Source organism: Rutidosis leptorrhynchoides, chromosome 2, assembly GCF_046630445.1.
Source record: "Rutidosis leptorrhynchoides isolate AG116_Rl617_1_P2 chromosome 2, CSIRO_AGI_Rlap_v1, whole genome shotgun sequence".
In the NCBI taxonomy this organism is placed as follows: domain Eukaryota; kingdom Viridiplantae; phylum Streptophyta; class Magnoliopsida; order Asterales; family Asteraceae; genus Rutidosis; species Rutidosis leptorrhynchoides.
This window is the reverse complement of record NC_092334.1, coordinates 54,519,379-54,540,334: the sequence shown is the minus strand read 5'-3', so window position 1 is coordinate 54,540,334 and position 20,956 is coordinate 54,519,379. Positions and strand designations below refer to the sequence as shown.

Sequence of the window (20,956 nt, the reverse complement as noted above, 5' to 3'; positions counted from 1 at the left end):
CAGTTGGGGTAATTTCTATAACATCATCGGAATTCTCGTCGGAATCCGATTCATCGGAGAATTGGTAATCCTCCACATATTTTGCTTCCTTGGCGGAAACACCATTGACCATAATTAACTTTGGTCGGTTGGTTGAGGATTTTCTTTTACTTAACCGTTTTATTATTTCCCCCACCGGTTCTATTTCTTCATCCGGTTCCGATTCTTCTTCCGGTTCCGATTCTTCTTCCGGTTCCGACTCTTCTTCCGGTTCCTCTTCGGGAACTTGTGAATCAGTCCACAAATCATTCCAATTTACATTTGACTCTTCATTATTATTAGGTGAGTCAATGGGACTTGTTCTAGAGGTAGACATCTATCACATAATATCAAACACGTTAAGAGATTAATATATCACATAATATTCATATGTTAAAAATATATAGTTTCCAACAAAAATGTTAAGCAATCATTTTTCAAGTAAACACGGTCGAAGTCCAGACTCACTAATGCATCCTAACAAACTCGATAAGACACACTAATGCAAAATTCTGGTTCTCTAAGACCAACGCTCGGATACCAACTGAAATGTCCCGTTCTTATTGATTAAAAACGTTCCATATTAATTGATTTCGTTGCGAGGTTTTGACCTCTATATGAGACGTTTTTCAAAGACTGCATTCATTTTTAAACAAACCATAACCTTTATTTCATCAATAAAGGTTTAAAAAGCTTTACGTAGATTATCAAATAATGATAATCTAATATATCCTGTTTACACACGACCATTACATAATGGTTTACAATACAAATATGTTACAACAAAATAAGTTTCTTGAATGCAGTTTTTACACAATATCATACAAGCATGGACTCCAAATCTTGTCCTTATTTAAGTATGCGACAGCGGAAGCTCTTAATAATCACCTGAGAATAAACATGCTTAAAACGTCAACAAAAATGTTGGTGAGTTATAGGTTTAACCTATATATATCAAATCGTAACAATAGACCACAAGATTTCATATTTCAATACACATCCCATACATAGAGATAAAAATCATTCATATGGTGAACACCTGGTAATCGACAATAACAAGATGCATATATAAGAATATCCCCATCATTCCGGGACACCCTTCGGATATGATATAAATTTCGAAGTACTAAAGCATCCGGTACTTTGGATGGGGTTTGTTAGGCCCAATAGATCTATCTTTAGGATTCGCGTCAATTAGGGTGTCTGTTCCCTAATTCTTAGATTACCAGACTTAATAAAAAGGGGCATATTCGATTTCGATAATTCAACCATAGAATGTAGTTTCACGTACTTGTGTCTATTTTGTAAATCATTTATAAAACCTGCATGTATTCTCATCCCAAAAATATTAGATTTTAAAAGTGGGACTATAACTCACTTTCACAGATTTTTACTTCGTCGGGAAGTAAGACTTGGCCACTGGTTGATTCACGAACCTATAACAATATATACATATATATCAAAGTATGTTCAAAATATATTTACAACACTTTTAATATATTTTGATGTTTTAAGTTTATTAAGTCAGCTGTCCTCGTTAGTAACCTACAACTAGTTGTCCACAGTTAGATGTACAGAAATAAATCAATAAATATTATCTTGAATCAATCCACGACCCAGTGTATACGTATCTCAGTATTGATCACAACTCAAACTATATATATTTTGGAATCAACCTCAACCCTGTATAGCTAACTCCAACATTCACATATAGAGTGTCTATGGTTGTTCCGAAATATATATAGATGTGTCGACATGATAGGTCGAAACATTGTATACGTGTCTATGGTATCTCAAGATTACATAATATATAATACAAGTTGATTAAGTTATGGTTGGAATAGATTTGTTACCAATTTTCACGTAGCTAAAATGAGAAAAATTATCCAATCTTGTTTTACCCATAACTTCTTCATTTTAAATCCGTTTTGAGTGAATCAAATTGCTATGGTTTCATATTGAACTCTATTTTATGAATCTAAACAAAAAAAGTATAGGTTTCTAGTCGGAAAAATAAGTTACAAGTCGTTTTTGTAAAGGTAGTCATTTCAGTCGAAAGAACGACGTCTAGATGACCATTTTAGAAAACATACTTCCACTTTGAGTTTAACCATAATTTTTGGATATAGTTTCATGTTCATAATAAAAATCATTTTCTCAGAATAACAACTTTTAAATCAAAGTTTATCATAGTTTTTAATTAACTAACCCAAAACAGCCCGCGGTGTTACTACGACGGCGTAAATCCGGTTTTACGGTGTTTTTCGTGTTTCCAGGTTTTAAATCATTAAGTTAGCATATCATATAGATATAGAACATGTGTTTAGTTGATTTTAAAAGTCAAGTTAGAAGGATTAACTTTTGTTTGCGAACAAGTTTAGAATTAACTAAACTATGTTCTAGTGATTACAAGTTTAAACCTTCGAATAAGATAGCTTTATATGTATGAATCGAATGATGTTATGAACATCATTACTACCTTAAGTTCCTTGGATGAACCTACTGGAAAAGATAAAAATGGATCTAGCTTCAATGGATCCTTGGATGGCTCAAAGTTCTTGAAGCAAAATCATGACACGAAAACAAGTTCAAGTAAGATCATCACTTGAAATAAGATTGTTATAGTTATAGAAATTGAACCAAAGTTTGAATATGATTATTACCTTGTATTAGAATGATAACCTACTGTAAGAAACAAAGATTTCTTGAGGTTGGATGATCACCTTACAAGATTGGAAGTGAGCTAGCAAACTTGAAAGTATTCTTGATTTTATGAAACTAGAACTTTTGGAATTTATGAAGAACACTTAGAACTTGAAGATAGAACTTGAGAGAGTTCAATTAGATGAATAAAATTGAAGAATGAAAGTGTTTGTAGGTGTTTTTGGTCGTTGGTGTATGGATTAGATATAAAGGATATGTAATTTTGTTTTCATGTAAATAAGTCATGAATGATTACTCATATTTTTGTAATCTTATGAGATATTTCATGCTAGTTGCCAAATGATGGTTCCCACATGTGTTAGGTGACTCACATGGGCTGCTAAGAGCTGATCATTGGAGTGTATATACCAATAGTACATACATCTAAAAGCTGTGTATTGTACGAGTACGAATACGGGTGCATACGAGTAGAATTGTTGATGAAACTGAACGAGAATGTAATTGTAAGCATTTTTGTTAAGTAGAAGTATTTTGATAAGTGTATTGAAGTCTTTCAAAAGTGTATAAATACATATTAAAACACTACATGTATATACATTTTAACTGAGTCGTTAAGTCATCGTTAGTCGTTACATGTAAGTGTTGTTTTGAAACCTTTAGGTTAACGATCTTGTTAAATGTTGTTAACCCAATGTTTATAATAACAAAAGAGATTTTAAATTATTATATTATCATGATATTATGATGTACGAATATCTCTTAATATGATATATATACATTAAATGTCGTTACAACGATAAACGTTACATATATGTCTCGTTTCAAAATCATTAAGTTAGTAGTCTTGTTTTTACATATGTAGTTCATTGTTAATATAATTAATGATATGTTTACTTATCATAATATCATGTTAACTATATATATAACCATATATATGTCATCATATAGTTTTTTTACAAGTTTTAACGTTCGTGAATCACCGGTCAACTTGGGTGGTCAATTGTCTATATGAAACCTATTTCAATTAATCAAGTCTTAACAAGTTTGATTGCTTAACATGTTGGAAACATTTAATCATGTAAACATCAATCTCAATTAATATATATAAACATGGAAAAGTTCGGGTCACTACACTTAGGACATGCTCAACAGATTTTGGGAATGCAGATAACCCGAGATATGAAGAATAAAAGGTTATGGCTATCTCAGGAGAAGTATATTGAACGAGTGCTTTCACGTTTCAATATGAACAATGCCAAACCTGTTAGCATTCCATTAGCTAACCATTTCAAGTTAAGCAAGAGTTCTTGTCCCTCATCCAAGGAAGAGATCGGGGAGATGTCGTCAGTACCATATTCCTCAGCAGTTGGAAGTTTGATGTATGCGATGGTGTGTACAAGGCCCGATATTGCTCATGCAGTGGGAACGGTGAGTCGTTTTCTCTCGAACCCCGGGAAAGAGCATTGGGATGCAGTAAAATGGATTCTCAGATATCTTAAAGGTACAAAGAATCTATGTCTTTGTTACGGGGGAGCTGATCCAATCTTGGAAGGCTATACAGATGCGGATATGGCCGGAGATCCTGATAGTAGGAAATCTACTTCAGGATTCATTTACACTTTTGCAGGGGGAGCTGTTTCATGGCAGTCAAGACTACAGAGTTGTGTTGCATTATCCACAACTGAAGCAGAGTATATTGCTGCCGCAGAAGCTGGAAAAGAAATGTTGTGGTTAAAGCGTTATCTCCAAGAATTTGGAATCAAGCAAAAGGAGTACAAGGTACATTGTGACAGTCAGAGTGCTCTAGATTTGAGCAAGAACTCCATGTACCATTCCCGTACAAAACATATTGATATTCGCTATCATTGGATACGCGAGGTAATTAATCGACAACTGTTGAGACTAGTGAAGATCCATACAAAGGAGAATCCTGCGGATATGTTAACAAAGGTGGTGACTCGAGAGAAGTTGGAGTTATGCAGAGACATAACTGGAATGTTCGTGAATTCGGCTGGAGGAGGAGAATTGAAAGTTTCCAGCCTACAATCTAGAATCTCACCTTCTAGATGTTCAAAGTAGCCTTCTTTGAACACCATGTAGAAGAAGCAAAGATGAACACGATGACGGCCGCCCACCATCTCCGTTCACACCCTTCCACCACCATAGAATTTTTACTATAAATAGAGGTGCAAACCTCAATTGTAAATCATCCCAAATCATTCAGAGAAGTGTAATCACAACCTAGAGAGTGTGCGTGAGCTTGAGAGTTTTTTTTGTAAGAGTTTTGTAATACTCTGTAAATCTATTCTTGTGAGTAATAGAGTTGTTTTTCTCTCAAATTTATATCTCCCAACGTCCAGGCGATCCCCTCTTCCTAACACAATTTACCGTGAAAAGTATTAAACCTACCGATTATGAAATCAAATCTATCACATAGAACTAAAAAAATAATAATTAAAACACACGGAATGTGTCTTTGACTCTTTAATACGTGGACGATGTACTTTTTGGTGATGTGTCAAAAACAATAATTCAATAGCACTTAAGAGGTGTATCCTTAAACCACAAGTCACTAATAAACAATAATTCAGGTAAAAAAGAGAGAATAAACCTTTTCGTCGAGGAGGAGATGAGTAGCAGACGTATAACGACCCATCAAACCTATAATAACATATGTTTATATATATAGTTGTTTCCAATAATAAAAAGGGAAAGTAGAATCTCACAATATGACTACGTCTAAGAATTGCGTACATGTTTTTTGAGGCGTTTTCTATCCAAAAATATATGATGATTTTATATGATCTGATTTAAAAATAAAAAAAATTCCCGACAATTATAAAGTACTTTACAAAAGAATAGTTACTTTGTCGAACACTTATAAAAAATATTGTATTAAGCTTCAATTTTTTTTTTTTTTTTTTTTTTTTTTGACATCAGTTTGGATAACGTAGGGGACTTTAACCACTCACGCGTTCATCTCCCGTAATTGCACAACCCGCCCCCAACTATTGTCCTGAAAGAAATCCGGACCAATCCGAGTGCATGGCCGGTAAAAATCCCCTCCCCATTGCCCCCACACTAAGCGAAAGGCGACCTGATGAATACTAGAGTCAAGTCACTACCAGCTAAGCTACAACTCAATGTTATTAAGTTTCAACTTTTAAGTCCATGTTACCAGCTCCAGCTTGATCAACTTTCGCCTAACACACCCAAAGTATACCCCAAGATGTTTTATTCATATAGAAAATGCTAATTTATATCAAATAATAAAAAATAATGTGTTTGCTATGTCTTAAAAATAATAATTATATACAGTAAAGGACTTATTCTAACGAGGATTGTCGTTAACGTGCATAAAAATAGTTCAATTCAGTAACCGCTACTAAAAAGTCGATGTGTAATCTTCCATGTACAACCGGTTAACGACAACTTTTCTTTAGCAAATTCCATACATAATTTACTAGTGTTTTAATAGTACTAAAAAATAGTGTCGCATAAATCTGCTTAATCATCCTCTAACAATTGGTAGAGAATGTTACGGAGTATTATGTATGGAGTACCATATCAAACCATCTCAAGATAGTGTCAAAATAACATAGATGGACCTCTATATTTCAAGTATTTGTAAGAAGCTATAGTTAAGGGATTAGGGTTTCAATCAAATGATCTTACGATATCTGGGTTCGTTATAAAGGGTAATTTGGCGGGTCCATCCATTGTTTATGAGTTTGATTTGGAAACTTAACATTTATTTATTTATTTGCTTCCGTTGTATGTAAATAAATGGAACCTTATGAATTTGTCCATTCTTCAAGTGCAAGATGATCATGCAACAAATACTTACAGGTATATATCCTGATAGAGCTATTATCTATTATTATCTGTTTAGGGTAAAGAACATTATGTAAAGAGTGATTCAGGTTGGATGGGACAAGATGGTGCTACAATGTACTTAAGATATAATAAGCTTATAAATAATGGAGTAACAAATATGGGTGTAAAAAGATTAGCATAGTATATATAGGTATAGGTATATATATCCTGATACATCTATTATCTGTCATAGGTACAATAAGATTATTTAAGATTGAACATTATCAGAAACAAGTAGTAATAAACAAAGCCAAGATAAGAGAATTAACATTTGTATACCACTTCAACTTCACAGCTCTTTAATTTCTAATGAAAGTAACTCCCTTTTCAATACTAGCTGCCAACTCTTTTTTGGCTTCCTCCAATCCAGCCCTGTTTTTTGTAATATTTAATTAAATATAGATATTCTTATTTCAACTACAAATCACAAACATGGTAATTTTGTGTACCTTTCATACTCATTCAACGGTCCAAGTTGAAGTACTTCTTCTGCACCACCACGACCTAGTTTGACTTGGGTTGCAAAGAAAGGTAGTTCTGTCACCTGTAACCGACATTTAAAAAGCACTTGATCAACACTATAAATCTAGAAAATGGATAAGTATATACAGTTACAGTTATAGTACAAATATATAAATAAAACCCATTTAGGAGCTGGTAATTTGTACCTGAGAAGCTACATAAGCACACTCTACAATGCCAGCATCTCCTCTTAAGCCACGAAGACAGCAATCTGCAAACTTAACTGCTGCATATGCCTGTGAAATTAACAAATCCTTGATTATATTTCCATGGGCCTCGATACTATGCACTTTCTATAAAAGGAAATAAGAGTTATATGGCTCACCATTGATAGTGTTGCGGAACCAGCCCCAGCTTTTGCCTGAAATGGTTACTTAAATTATATAATCAAGCTGCATATAAACTGCAGAGAAAGAAAACTAGAGGAAGTAATTTCGACCCATTCACTAATGAATGGGTATTTGGGTCATCTTTCATTTTTAACAATTGACACTGTAAAACGAAAAACATTAGCTTAAGAACAAAAAGAGTAAAATGAGTCATATTGTATTTGGGCCCGGCCCGTTTGACCTGTTACCCAACCTGCCCATTTTGTCAAGGAAGACAGATCTGGTTTACCTGTACAACTTCGGTCCCACCATCTTGAATACGTTTTGTCAAGTATTCTATTTCTTCTTTTGTGAAGGAACATGGAGGTTTAACCTGAAAAATCAAAGAAACTTTGAGTATAAAGTTCATATCTTTTAACCTGGATTTAGCTCTTTATTTACCTGTGAAAGTAGGGGCAAAATTGTAACTCCTGCATGTCCTCCAACCACCGGGACCCGAATTTCTCTTGGATCAAGTCCCAAAACTTCAGCCTGAAACCGCAAACCGGTTAAACAAATCTCTCTACAATACAAACGGATGTTAACAGCCGAAATGTGTGATTGCATACCACAAAAGTATTGGCTCTAACAACATCAAGCATAGTGACACCGAGCAGCCTTTTGGGATCATAAGTACCGGCTTTCTTGAAAACTTCGGCCGCAATCGGAACTGTAGAGTTAACAGGATTGCTAATTAAGTTGACGATTGCATTAGGGCAAGATCTTGCAATTCCTTCACAAAGTGTTTTAACAATTCCAGCATTAATCTTGAAAAGGTCATCCCTTGTCATTCCAGGTTTTCTTGGTACACCAGCAGGTATGATCACAAGATCCATCCCCGTAAGTGCAGCATCGAGCTGTGGTTGACCTAGAAAACCTCTCACCTGGCCAAAAAAAATAAAAATAAAAATATAGTTACACATTGATTAAAGATTTTTATGCATATGTAATGACTTGTGAAATATTGAAAATGGGAAGATACCACAGCACCGGTATCCATGTGGCTGATGTCAGCAGTGACACCAGGGGAATTAACAACATCATACAGATGAAGAACCGAAACCAACGGGTTCATCTTCATTAGCATAGCTAGAGGTTGACCAATTCCTCCAGCAGCACCCAATATTGCAACTTTGAACCCAGGTGCACCACCTTTTGCTCTGCAATTTGCCCGCTCCAATACCGATCCTCCCTCCATCTTTAATAACAAAGCAAGCATTTTAGAAAACAAAAAATTCAAGATTTTTTTTTGTGTGTAACATCCAGCAATTGTGATACTCTGAAGTCACATACTTTAGCACAGAATATGGCCTGTATCCTCAAAAGTCTGTAATACTTGCATTTTTAAATGTGGAAATCAAAAAGGCGTCAGTAAAGTTCTAAACTTTATCCAAGTTAAGGATTACCCATCAGCCAGACTTATGTTTTCTACACAAACTCACAGTATAAGACCATGAGGAAATTCAAATATGGAATTGTATGAATCCAAAAGTGAAGTCTTCAATCACAATTAGGCTTTATAGTTATATAAGATGTCTAGTACCACTCCATCAAATACAGCTTAAACATTGAGATCAAACCTAACATTTCTAAAGTTCAAAAATAAAAATGAAAAAATAGGTAACCATGTTATACATTTTAGTAAAATTCAAATTAGATACACAACAATGCAATAAACACCAACACCTTCAAGACCAACAAACTTCTTGATCAAACTGAAACAAATTATGAACCTTAAGAGATCATGCGATCTGTAACAAATCGTATGTTGACAAAAAAAAAATATACATAAATTCAACAAAATAAGTATATGATTTACAAATTTTGATATTAAGGATCAACGGAAAGAACGAAAACCTGGAAATTTGTCGGGTGGAGATGAGCTGCAATTCTTGCAATTCTCTGGTTTGCTTCCATACTTGCTAGTATAAAAGTTTATTATTTATGAAAAAAACCATCTATTGTTGATCAAAAGTGGAATGGATACAAATAAGTAAATAGTTTGGTGCAAATTTTATAGTTAGAAACAATAATTATTTGTGGAAATTAAGCCCTTATCCTATATCTATAGCTTTTGTGGCTCTGTGCAGATATGGTGACTGATTTTGTATTCTTCTGAATGTTGATTGAAAACCCAGATAAAGAATTGGGTTTAGCTCCGGATCCTTTGATTTGGGGGGAAAGTTTAGGGCGAGATTTAAGTTTTAATTTTGGATTGGGGTAGAAGGTGAATCCGAATAAACTTCGTATGCAAATTAGTTTTACATCTTGACCCACAGCCTGTTTTCACGCCTCCTGACAGGTTTTTCTGTAATCATGATTGAAAATGTTATTAACCCGTACATTCTGTTCGAACTCGAACTAGACCATGTCCGTGTTCATATCTGTTCAAACTTGAACATGTTCGAACTCGAACATGATACTTGGTTACCGAGTATTACATTTGTTGACTCTTTGAGCCACTTTCATACACATTCGAATTTGAACGTATCCATGTAAGAATATGTTCGAATACAACTAACTGACAAATATCTGGTGAGCTAAAAAGACGAAAATACCTCTAAGAATATAAAAATATGGTAAACAGTAAATGTTTGGTTTCTAATCAACAATAACAAAACTCAATACCATATAAGTAGTGCATGGGGAAGTGAGATGTAGACAATCTTTCCCCTATCCGAGAATAAAGACAAATCATTTCTTCACCCAGAGTGAAAACACTCTCAGAGGTCAAGATCATGGGAAAACCGGTTTAGATACATTCAAACAAGTCGTGTGCGAATGTAAATTCTCAATTTTTAGAAAGAAAAAAATTTGTGTTCAATTTCCTTTGATATTTTTTAAATAAGTATATTTAAAAGCTAAATCGAAACTAATCATAATCAATATCAATATATCAATTATCAAAATTCTAAATTCTATAGTATACTACAAGTCCACTACAATTTGCCATTTTGGACACTTGTTTGTTACCACACGTTGGCCTTACTTGATCATATCCTTCACAACCTTTATAAGATCAGGTGGAACTTCACCATCCTCACAAAATGCTTTTGAATCCCATTACTCCAACCATCCCATTTCCACCATCGCTAAACCATCGCCACCACCGTTTACTCATCACCAACACCCTCAACAAACACACCAAACAGACCCTTCACCGAATCTTGATCGCAACAGCAGCTGCATCAGCAGTAGTACTATTATCCCCAAACATGTCCGCGGTTGCCACGTCACCAAAAAACCCGCCACAAGATGCAGCAGAAACACTCGAAAACGTACCACAAACTTTATCTGGAGACTGTGTTATGGGACAAGATGGGGATTGTAAAAAACCTAGAATTCAAAAGCCAAAATCTAGAAAAGCAGAATATTGTACGATTAAATGTGTAACGACTTGTATACGTGGTGGGGATGGGTCGCCTGGTGAAGGACCGATTAATGTTAAGAAACCATTGTTTGTGTTTAAACAAGGGTTTAGAAGTAGACATTATTGTTTGGTTGAATGTTCGGATGTTTGTAATTTGATTAGAGACGGATACGATGAACCATGAGTTGTAAGTATTTGTATGCTTTACTGAGTTTGAAAAATATTTAATAGTAATTTTTATGATCCTCTCTATCTATTCAAACAAAGCTGATATTAATTAATACTTTCAAAAAAACCCTTTAATATTTAATCCCCACCCTTAAAAAAAAAAATAGATCTAACGCATAGAATTTCTTTTAACTAATACCTTACTATATTAACTAAGGATTTTGCTAACTATTTTAACCTTGCTTTATTCTATCACTTTAGAGTCTCTCTCCACGATCAAATCAAATACAGAGTAATAAAAACATACACCGTATTATTCAACCGTCAATATAACCTCCATCAAAAATAATCTCCATTAGTTTCTTCATCAGTTTCTGCAGAATTACAATCTCACATGCGAAACATTCAAGAGTGTTTATTTGTTTTCCGTCTTCAAGAGTGTTTCTTTTTTTCTTTTCTTTCAGTTCTTCTCTTTTACTGACCCTAATTTTTTAGGGTTCATATGATTATATCTGATATGCTAATTCGAAACCAGTGAAGATCGATCGAAACTTGGTATCATAGATCTACCAATTGAAGATCAAATCGTTAAAAAAATGAAGGCCTCATGCTGATTATATATATATTCCTGAAACAACTTCTTATCATCAGGTTCCTCATTAATCTTGAATTATTTCCTCAAACCTTTATAAGAGGCGTTTGGTACTCCTGTATACTACAATTGAAAATAGGATAATTAAATATTAACTAATTAATAATTAATACCTTCTTTTGTGTTTAATTGATGCATCATGTTGATTAAGTTATATATGATGGCAGGTTGTGTATTGAATCTTCGTTGTCTTTTGAAAAAAAAATATCGATGTTGAAGAAGGAATTGAAGTATGTATTCTGATCTTGAATCTTTTTTCAACTATTTTGTTATAGTTATGATGTTGCAAAATATTACAATTACCATATATGCCATTCTGTAATGCATTAGTAAATGAGGTTTTACATAATGCATTTCAAAAGGTTGTGTATGATGGTAGGTTGTCAATTGTATCTTTAAGGGATATTATGTAAGTCACAGCTAATTCTTAAATGGGTTTGGTATTTCGATGTGTGAACCTTGACTAATGATTTCAGGTACCAATGTTAACTGGCTCAAAATTTTAAAGTAATGGAGATGGATTTGACTGGTTATCGTTATTTATTTCCTTTATGCTATATTTCACTTGATCATGAAGCTAGCTCAATATAGAGGTGACAACATGTGCGGGCTCGATACAATGTTATAATGAGTAATATATTGTAGAGATTGAAATGTGTTTCGTTGGACAACATCAGTGGGCTGGATAACATATTAAAACGAGTAATGTTTGATCATCTCCTTTTTCAAATTTAATTTTACCTATTAAATTTGTATGGTTCAGCGTAGTAGTTTATTGGTATTAATGATACCTGTTTGTTAACACTTATGTTTTAATAACAAATTCAGTCTGAATCAATCAATAAATATTTGTGACTCAGCATTACATAGAGGTGGTTAGTTTACTCATAGTACTTGAACTTAGGTTCTAATGAAGATGATGTATATACATATTTTGATTGTTATGATGTGCAGGAGAAACTATGGATACAAGTTGTTGTGCCTAAAACTGGGACAATTAAGGTACAAAAATATAGGTACATTTGAACTACTCTATATATGTATTTTACGTTTGAATTATATGAACTAGGAAACTATAAAAGAAATTTCTCTAATAATATTTCAGTTGGAATAAGCAAATATATTCCACGTAACAAGAACTTATTGCGATGATGGACATCTTGTGCCTTTCTTTTAGACTTCTGTTGTGAGTTGCAAGGTTTTTCTGGAACCTACAAGTATGGGATGTAATGTTTTTTCTATTCTTTTGTGTGTTTGTGTTTTTTAGATTTTACTATCATTGCTGTCAAGAATCGTATGAACTAAAACAACTAACCAGCTACTTTCATTTTATTTGCATCACATAGTACTTTTTTATGGTACACATTGTTTGAATTTATTAATATATCAGGTGTCACTATGGGTTTTTTTGTTTGGTAAATGTTGAAAAATGTATTGAAGGATTGGATAACCTTAGTTTAAATTGACTTACATATATCATTTGTTCCTTTTTTTTTTTTTTTTTTTTTTGTCTTTAAATGACAAATTGCAATAAAGACAATTGTACTAGGTCCACAAATTTTGATAAGGGTAGCAGGTGTATCATACTTGGTTTGGGTCATTCAAAGCTTTTACTTGGAACTGTTAAGGAAAGCATCTTGTAGTCTTAGTGGATCATTTTATTATGATTATGAAAGTAATTTAAATATTATTTTCAATTTCAATGATGAAGAGAAAGAGACTGGTTATTGACTCTTTTATGTGTGTAGATGTTTTTGTATCAACTGTATAGCATATCAAAGTTTGATTCGTTTTTTTTTTTTAAACACAAAAAAACTTATTATATCTTACATTGATCTCTTTTTCAGGTATTACCAAGTGAAGATCCTCATTTTTCAAACATGCATGTAGCATTGATATGTTCTTGGCTGTGAAGGTTTACTTGAATGTCACTGATGATACTGTATCATCTTGATCATGTAAGACTTGTCCAGAACATATTAGTTGTTTGCAGCCATTCGAACTTTCATGAATAATGGAGTTATTCAGAACCTTTTATTGGTCAAAACTATGTACGTACTTTGACCAATCCCCTCTTCATATTAAAGCAAAGTCAATATTAGCTTGGATTTCAAATTTATGGATGTTGTGTGTTGTAACATGTTTGCTTACACTATATCCCTTCGACTCTTTTAGTTATATACTTATAGTACACCATCCTTAATATTTATCTGGAACACATAATTTGGTAGATGAGGGAGGCTACTCTTTTTTGCTTTATCCTCTGTGTCACAACAATTGCTTGAAGTTGAGGTTATGACTATCCTTAATACTGTTACCATTACTGTACATTACTATATAAATTAATTGCAAATGGTATAAGTATGATAATTTGAGTTTTTTCATTTTGCAAATCACAATGTCTTCTCTACGTTTGTTTTTAGGTTTCCGCATTTTCTGGAGTCAATGTGAGGAATCTCTTGGAGCAAATTTTTGCTGAATACATGGCAACAGGTAGCGTTAATAATATTCCTAATATCTTCTTAAACATTAAGTATTAACCGATTGTTATATGTTGTGCATGTGTACATGATTTTCCCCTTCTTTATGCTCATATGTTTTCGTCAATTGCTAAGTTCTCATCTGTGGTAATAATAATCAATAATAATAATAATAATGCTTTATATTTCACAAAGAAACTATTCACATCTTTGCTTCTTTTGTATACAGATCAACCAAGGTGTTATTGAACATTTCCTCTATGCTGCTATCCAGGCAATCGGGATGGATGTGTAAGCTCCTATCGTTCTTTTTATATTTAAATTTATCATTTCATTCATATGTTAGTTCATACCCATATATTAAATATGAAGTATAGACCTCCACCTATCAAAGTTGGTGCGTGTCGTAGACTTTCTCAACTTTACCTGACACAAATAGAGGAATACCGCAGTCGCATATATTGGTCCTGTTCTCATCACTTACAGAACTTCTTGAGCAGGTACTATAAAACTATATTTACTACACTATCTATTAACTAACCGTGTATTTAGTCTTTATCTTAATCTGCAATACTTTGCACGCTTCTGATGAGACAATACATCTGGTCCTTGAAACACTGCAAGCAGCTGTGATATCAGGTTAGTTGTTATAATTAGGGTTTAAAAAAAAAAAAAAAAAAAAACACCGCCAACCTTGCCCTCTAAATGTGGAGAGGCTATGCGCTTCACTTCCACCGGTAATCTTTTGAAACAATATTTCTTCCTTTTCTTTAACATTTTGATTTTGATTCATCATTTGGAAAAAAATGATGAATGATGGTTCTTTCGTTATAAAATTGTACCTGATAGGGTCAAATGGGTAGTTTTTTAGGAGACTCCTGCCTTTTTAATTTAATGTAACAATGTTTTAATGGGTGGCCATTGGGTGATAAACTGACGGCTCAAATTGAAATTCTTATGTGGAGACCCGAAACACTTTTGATTCAAATAAGTATTAATTTTGTTGGGATAGTTGTTGCGATTGTGGTTGTAATTGTTGTTGTTGTTGTTGTTGTACTGGTGACTCTCGTCACCGTTTTCCTCCCACTTTCTCTTGAGTTGTTTCGTGTTGGCTTCTTCGGCCGCCTGCTCTTTAATTCTTTCCTCAATCTGATTTATGAGTTTATGAGCCATTCGACTTGCCTTCTGTATAGAAGCGGGCTCGTGTGAACTCAAATCTTCTTGAATCCTTACGGGTAACCCTTTTACAAACGCGTCGATCTTCTCTTCTTCATCTTCGAATGCTCCCGGACACAATAGGCACAACTCTGTGAATCGAATAAATATATATATAAATTTATTAGTTACACCATTTTTATATTAATAACATAGTTGTAATCGAATAAATATATATATAAATTTATTAGTTACACCATTTTTATATTAATAACATATACTTTTTATTTTGTGTTTATATTCAAAATGATTAATATTTTTATAGTTATGTTAATATATATGTATATCTGTTTAGTGTTATATTAAAAATACCTAAATTGTTTTAATATATATGAATATTTCTAAAATGATTTATTGATATAGTTAATATATACTTATAATTCTAATAATAATATTTTTAAAACCTTCATTAGTCATGGATATGATGGGATGTCATATATATTTCATTATACGAGTTAAGTTTTATTATGCGTCTCAAAATCCATTTTGTGTAATATTATGTGCCAGGATATATTAATCCAGTTTAAACACTTTTGTTTTAGAAGAGAAGTGATTAGCGTGATTTTGTTGTATATATAAGTATTAACCTTATGAAAAATGCTTTTGTTTTGACTCTTAGTTTTGACCTTGATGATTAATCATTGAGTTTATTGATTTGCACAATTCTGAATTGTGGGTCATTACTTCTGAATTGCTACACAACAATTTTTGAGGATCTAAGTAAACATCAGAGGTAGCACGAAACTATCATTGTAGTTATTCACCTAAAATACCATCAAATTACCTAAAATACAAGGTGTTCCATTCATGACCGTTCTTAGCTTTTATACTAAGATACATAAGATCAACCAAACAGTTTATTTATATATTGGAATGTTTAAATAACAATGTTGCATTCATTGGAGGAATGGAGTTCAACTCCACTTCTGCGGGTCACTTTCTTTTGGGTCACTTTCTTTTATTAGTACTACTATTACATACGCTATGATCTTATTGAGTTATTATTTACTATCAGCTTAGCTTCTTTTGATTTCATGTATCCTGGAATTGCAGTTACCCCCGCCCACATGCCTCGAGATATCTCGAACACTTGCAATTCTGTGAACTATTTCTTGCGAGATATCACAAACACTTGATATTCGGTGAAGTATATCTTCACATTACACAAGGGACAATTTTATTCCATTCCATGTAATGTGATGTCTTATCTTTTGAGTTTATTATATTAATTTTTTGTATTAACATGAGATGAAATGTACTACTTCTAAATGATTAATTTATATGTACGTTTAGTCATATTATTTGGTTAAAATAATATTTGATATTTAATACGGAGTACTAACAAAATGTTGCTTAACCACAAATTTGCAGATTACGAAAAATTCTTTAATAATACCGCGAATTCGCGGGTATTAAACTAGTTAGTATTGATTATATAGAAATTAAAAGAGGATTACTGTTTTCCACAGTACAATCATGATCTTCACTTGACACTTTGACTTTCCAAAGTCAAACAGCAAAACTTTGCCGTTAGTGTTTCTTTGAATCTCTATATACTGATCCAATTTAGTTTTATTCATTACTAGCAACACATGTATACAATTCACATTTTTTGGTATGATCTCATCCAAATTCCCATCACATCTGGTATCAGACTCAAAATGTGCATTGCATCTTTGACTCAAAAAGTCAATAACCATAACAGGTTCATCATTTCAAGCCTGCAGATAATACAATTGTGCCAAACCAGCATAGAAATACATTCTGAACCATAGTTTATATAAATACACTGTCAAACTCCATGAAACTATAAAATGCAGATTCAAGTTTTGACTTATTATAGTCAAACACATCAAATTTTCCTTCAATCCGGATTTGTTTAACTCAGGGATAGGTATCTCAATAAAAAGTGAATAGCATAAGTCAAAGGTCACGGAAATGAAAGAAATAAGATTCTCAGTTAATTTTTTAAGTTCGGTTGATAACACAAATTAGCTTTAAAGATATCCATATTTAATTTTGTGAAAGCATTATTCTGTTGTTTCTGTTATTGTCAAAACACCTTTTCATTACGTTGAAAAAAATTGTTATCGTCAACAAAGTCGTCTACCAAATGAACTGCTCACTCCTTATGCGAATCATGCCATAATGTCAAAAAAGTGAACTTATAGAAAAGGAGAATGGCCGTCATGTAATATGCAACTATGTCGCTGGTTATCAGTCTACTTGATGCAACAAACAAATAAAAAAAATATCTAGTTTAAGCGTTCGCCCCTCTCCCGCTCCCACTCCAACTGCAGGGGGAAGGAAATCTTCGAAAGTTAACAGTTATCCATATACAAAGCTTCAATTACTATAACATTCACTGGGTATTTATGTTCTTATGAACACTTGCAATTGATGTTACAAAAAAAAAAAAAAAAAAAAAAAACACACACACACACACACACTATTTTTGTTCACGACGGGACTCGAACTCACAACCTCGAGGTTGATAACTTCTCTTGATACCGCTAGGCCACCCCTGGTACAATTTATGTTCAGATACCTACATGTTAATATTTTATATATCATAGACAAATTTTTTTTTTTTTTTTTAACCATCCAGGCATAGCTTGGATGGCCACCAGGACTTTCTGTGAGGGGAGCCACCCGGGTTCGAATCTTGGCGAAGCCATTTGGTTCAAAAAGGGATCTCACCTGAGGATGCTTCATCTGGGATCCGGGTAAGCCTGGGGGCTCGGGTACCCGAGGGTTTACCGGTCCGTAGGGCTCCAATGTGGGTATGTATCTCGTTGCATTTTTTATATACACACAATATTTTTTTGAAGTACCATTTGAATAGAAGGACCAATTCTATTATTACACACAAAATGACAGCTCAAAAACTAAGACTTTTTTGAGATAATAATAATAGTAGACTGACTATTGACTCAACACATTGTCCTCATAACGATGATAAGCTATTTGTGTATAGTAAACTTCAACAGTTTTGCTTGGTACATGACTAGGAAGCTACGTACATGAAATATACTTCCTGCAATAGTTTCATTTTTGAAAGCTAATTGTCACTTAACCAAACCAATAATAAGTAAACAACCTCAAAATCCCATAATCATGTCCTTGATTACTGCATGTCTCCTTCTTGTCTTAATCCCTTATGCAACTTCAATTTCTTTCAATCTTACAAATATTATTCCTAAAAATAGTGACAAGTTCCGATTTGACAAAGATGCTCATGTATCCAATGAAGGAATCCAGGTGACCCTGAAAAACAATACATCAAATTCAAGCCATTTTGCGGGACGAGCAACATACTTCGAACTGCTTCATCTTTGGGACAAAAGCTCTGGGCAGCTAGCGAGCTTTAATACCGAATTCTCATTCGTTATTAGTTCAAACGGGTCTAGAGATTTTGGTGATGGCCTCACATTCTTCCTTGCGGAAAATAATACGTTAGTATCATCAGGTGGAGCTTTGGGGCTACCGATTAATGAAACTACTTATAACATGTCGTCATATCGATTTGTCGCGGTTGAATTTGATACTTTTGGGAACAATGTGTGGGACAAAGCAACAAATATTTCCGTGTATCAGAAGCATGTAGGCATCGATGTTAACTCTCTTGTTTCTGTTACATCTCAACAATGGGACGCTGATGTAAAAGTAGGAGTCCAGAATCGAGCTTCCATAAACTATGATTCTTTATCGAAAACTCTTGATGTTGTAGTCTCCAATACTGAGCATACTTTTATTAAACTAGATCATACCATTGATTTTAGTAAAGTATTGCCTGAATGGGTTATTTTTGGCTTTTCTGCTGCAACCGGTAATCTGTTTGAGACAAATACGGTAAAATCTTGGAATTTTAGTAGTTCAGAATTACAAGTTGAGGCTGCACCACCACCAGCGAGCCAACCGCCAAACATGAGCCAACAACCAACGACGAGCCACAATGGTTCAGGGTTGAGCAAACATAAGACAATGATTGTTGTGGGTATGTTAAGTGTTGGATTATTTGTTGTACTTGCATTTGCTTTCTTCTTGTGGAGGAAAAGAAATAAAGGTGAAGAAGTGGATGAAGATGCATTTGGTACGGAGATGAACAAAGACTTTGAAATGGGCACCGGGCCTAAAAGATTCTCTTATCACGAATTAGTTAAGGCAACTAGTGGCTTTGTGGAGACAAACAAGCTTGGGCAGGGTGGTTTCGGAGGGGTTTATAAAGGCTTCCTGAAAGATCTAGGCACTTATGTTGCAGTTAAACGGGTGTCGAAGACTTCAGAACAAGGGATCAAGGAGTATGCATCGGAAGTTAAGATCATTAGCCAATTGAGACACAGAAATCTTGTGGAACTCAAAGGATGGTGCCACGAGAAAGGTGAACTCTTGCTTGTTTATGAATATTTGGAAAATGGAAGCTTAGATTTACATCTGTTTAACGGAAAGAGCTTGTTGACTTGGGCTACAAGGTACAGAATTGCCCATGGTATAGCTTCTGCTTTGCTATATCTACATGAAGAATGGGAGAAATGTGTTTTGCATAGAGATATCAAATCTAGTAACGTGATATTGGACTCGAAATTTAATGCAAAGCTTGGTGATTTTGGCTTAGCTAAGATGGTTGACCATGACAAAGGGTCTCAAACCACTATGTTGGCCGGTACGTTGGGCTACATGGCTCCCGAATGTGCAGTGACAGGCAAAGCTAGCAAAGAATCGGACGTTTTTAGCTTTGGGGTTGTTGTGTTAGAAATAGCATGCGGGAGAAAACCCTTTGAATATAACGCTCAAAAAAGGCAAATTCGGTTACCAGAATGGGTTTGGGAGCACTACGGCAATGGGACTCTTTTAGACGCTGTTGATCAACAACTAGGGTTCGAATTTGAAGAAGAGGAGATCATACGTTTGATGATCCTAGGGTTATGGTGCGTGCACCCAGATTCAGAATTTCGCCCATCGATGAGACAAGTAGTTCAAGTATTGAATTCTCAAGCTTCCTTGCCTACATTACCCTCAAAGATGCCGGTGGCATCTTACTTGACATCTTCCTTAATGTCAACGGCATCTTCCTCGACAGCTCCCGTCTCTTCTACTGTCGAAATCCAATCATCAAGTACTTCAATGGGAACGATATAAGGTTCTTACGTACATGGTCGTTGATTTTAGGAGGAAAAAAAAAGAGGAGGAGAAGGATGCAAATCTGAGTGGGATTAGAACGATGTTGTTGTTTCCAAGATAATTATAAGTCCTTGCTTTAAAAATATAAGGCACCACAGTTATATGGCTCTGTAAATGGAAACTTAATATCATTATAATTACTCACTTGGTTAATTAAGAATTATTCAATATATTTGTCTCAGTTGTTATTAAAGCTAAGGGTTTAATGTATCAATCTTCTTTCAAAATGGTTGGTCGATCTCCATGTCTGAAGACGGCAACCCAACTCAACCATCAAGCAACAACCAATACAGTGATTAACAAATCAATTAACCAATTTTCTATAAACAGTATGAATATTTAACCCGGACAACGACTCATGTTGACTCATGCTAATTAACCATTGACTAATTATCACTAATCGAGGATTTTAATGGTTGGGACATAGACGGAGTTATCGAAA

At 34.0% G+C, this 20,956-nt stretch overlaps 3 protein-coding genes across 3 annotated transcripts; 2 read left to right on the top strand and 1 right to left on the bottom strand.

Annotated features, from left to right (window-relative positions):
- Positions 1-6,669: 6,669 nt before the first annotated feature.
- On the bottom strand, positions 6,670-9,371 carry LOC139890879 (malate dehydrogenase, glyoxysomal). Its single transcript, XM_071873809.1, has 9 exons — positions 9,306-9,371; positions 8,431-8,646; positions 8,018-8,332; positions 7,851-7,940; positions 7,699-7,782; positions 7,406-7,441; positions 7,227-7,316; positions 7,008-7,102; positions 6,670-6,930 (listed from the first exon to the last, which is right to left on the bottom strand). The coding sequence occupies exons 1-9, from the start codon at positions 9,363-9,365 to the stop codon at positions 6,858-6,860; spliced, it is 1,059 nt and encodes a 352-aa protein (XP_071729910.1). The 5' UTR covers positions 9,366-9,371; the 3' UTR covers positions 6,670-6,857.
- A 1,124-nt stretch (positions 9,372-10,495) lies between these two features.
- On the top strand, positions 10,496-11,002 carry LOC139887879 (uncharacterized). The gene has a single exon (XM_071870927.1). It carries the CDS (start codon positions 10,496-10,498, stop codon positions 11,000-11,002), a length of 507 nt encoding a protein of 168 aa, XP_071727028.1.
- A 7,339-nt stretch (positions 11,003-18,341) lies between these two features.
- LOC139890878 (L-type lectin-domain containing receptor kinase IX.1-like) lies at positions 18,342-20,684 on the top strand. The gene has a single exon (XM_071873808.1). The coding sequence runs from the start codon at positions 18,451-18,453 to the stop codon at positions 20,470-20,472; it is 2,022 nt and encodes a 673-aa protein (XP_071729909.1). The 5' UTR covers positions 18,342-18,450; the 3' UTR covers positions 20,473-20,684.
- The last annotated feature ends 272 nt before the right edge of the window (positions 20,685-20,956 follow it).

Excerpts from the sequence above, each read along its gene's own strand:
- LOC139890878 (XM_071873808.1), top strand. The coding sequence starts at position 18,451 with ATGTCCTTGATTACTGCATGTCTCCTTCTTGTCTTAATCCCTTATGCA.
- LOC139890879 (XM_071873809.1), bottom strand. The coding sequence starts at position 9,365 with ATGGAAGCAAACCAGAGAATTGCAAGAATTGCAGCTCATCTCCACCCG. Across the intron at positions 7,442-7,698 it reads GTGGGACCGAAGTTGTACAG|GCAAAAGCTGGGGCTGGTTC; the intron begins GTAAACCAGATC and ends TAACCATTTCAG. Across the intron at positions 7,317-7,405 it reads GTTCCGCAACACTATCAATG|GCATATGCAGCAGTTAAGTT; the intron begins GTGAGCCATATA and ends TTAATTTCACAG.
- LOC139887879 (XM_071870927.1), top strand. The coding sequence starts at position 10,496 with ATGCTTTTGAATCCCATTACTCCAACCATCCCATTTCCACCATCGCTA.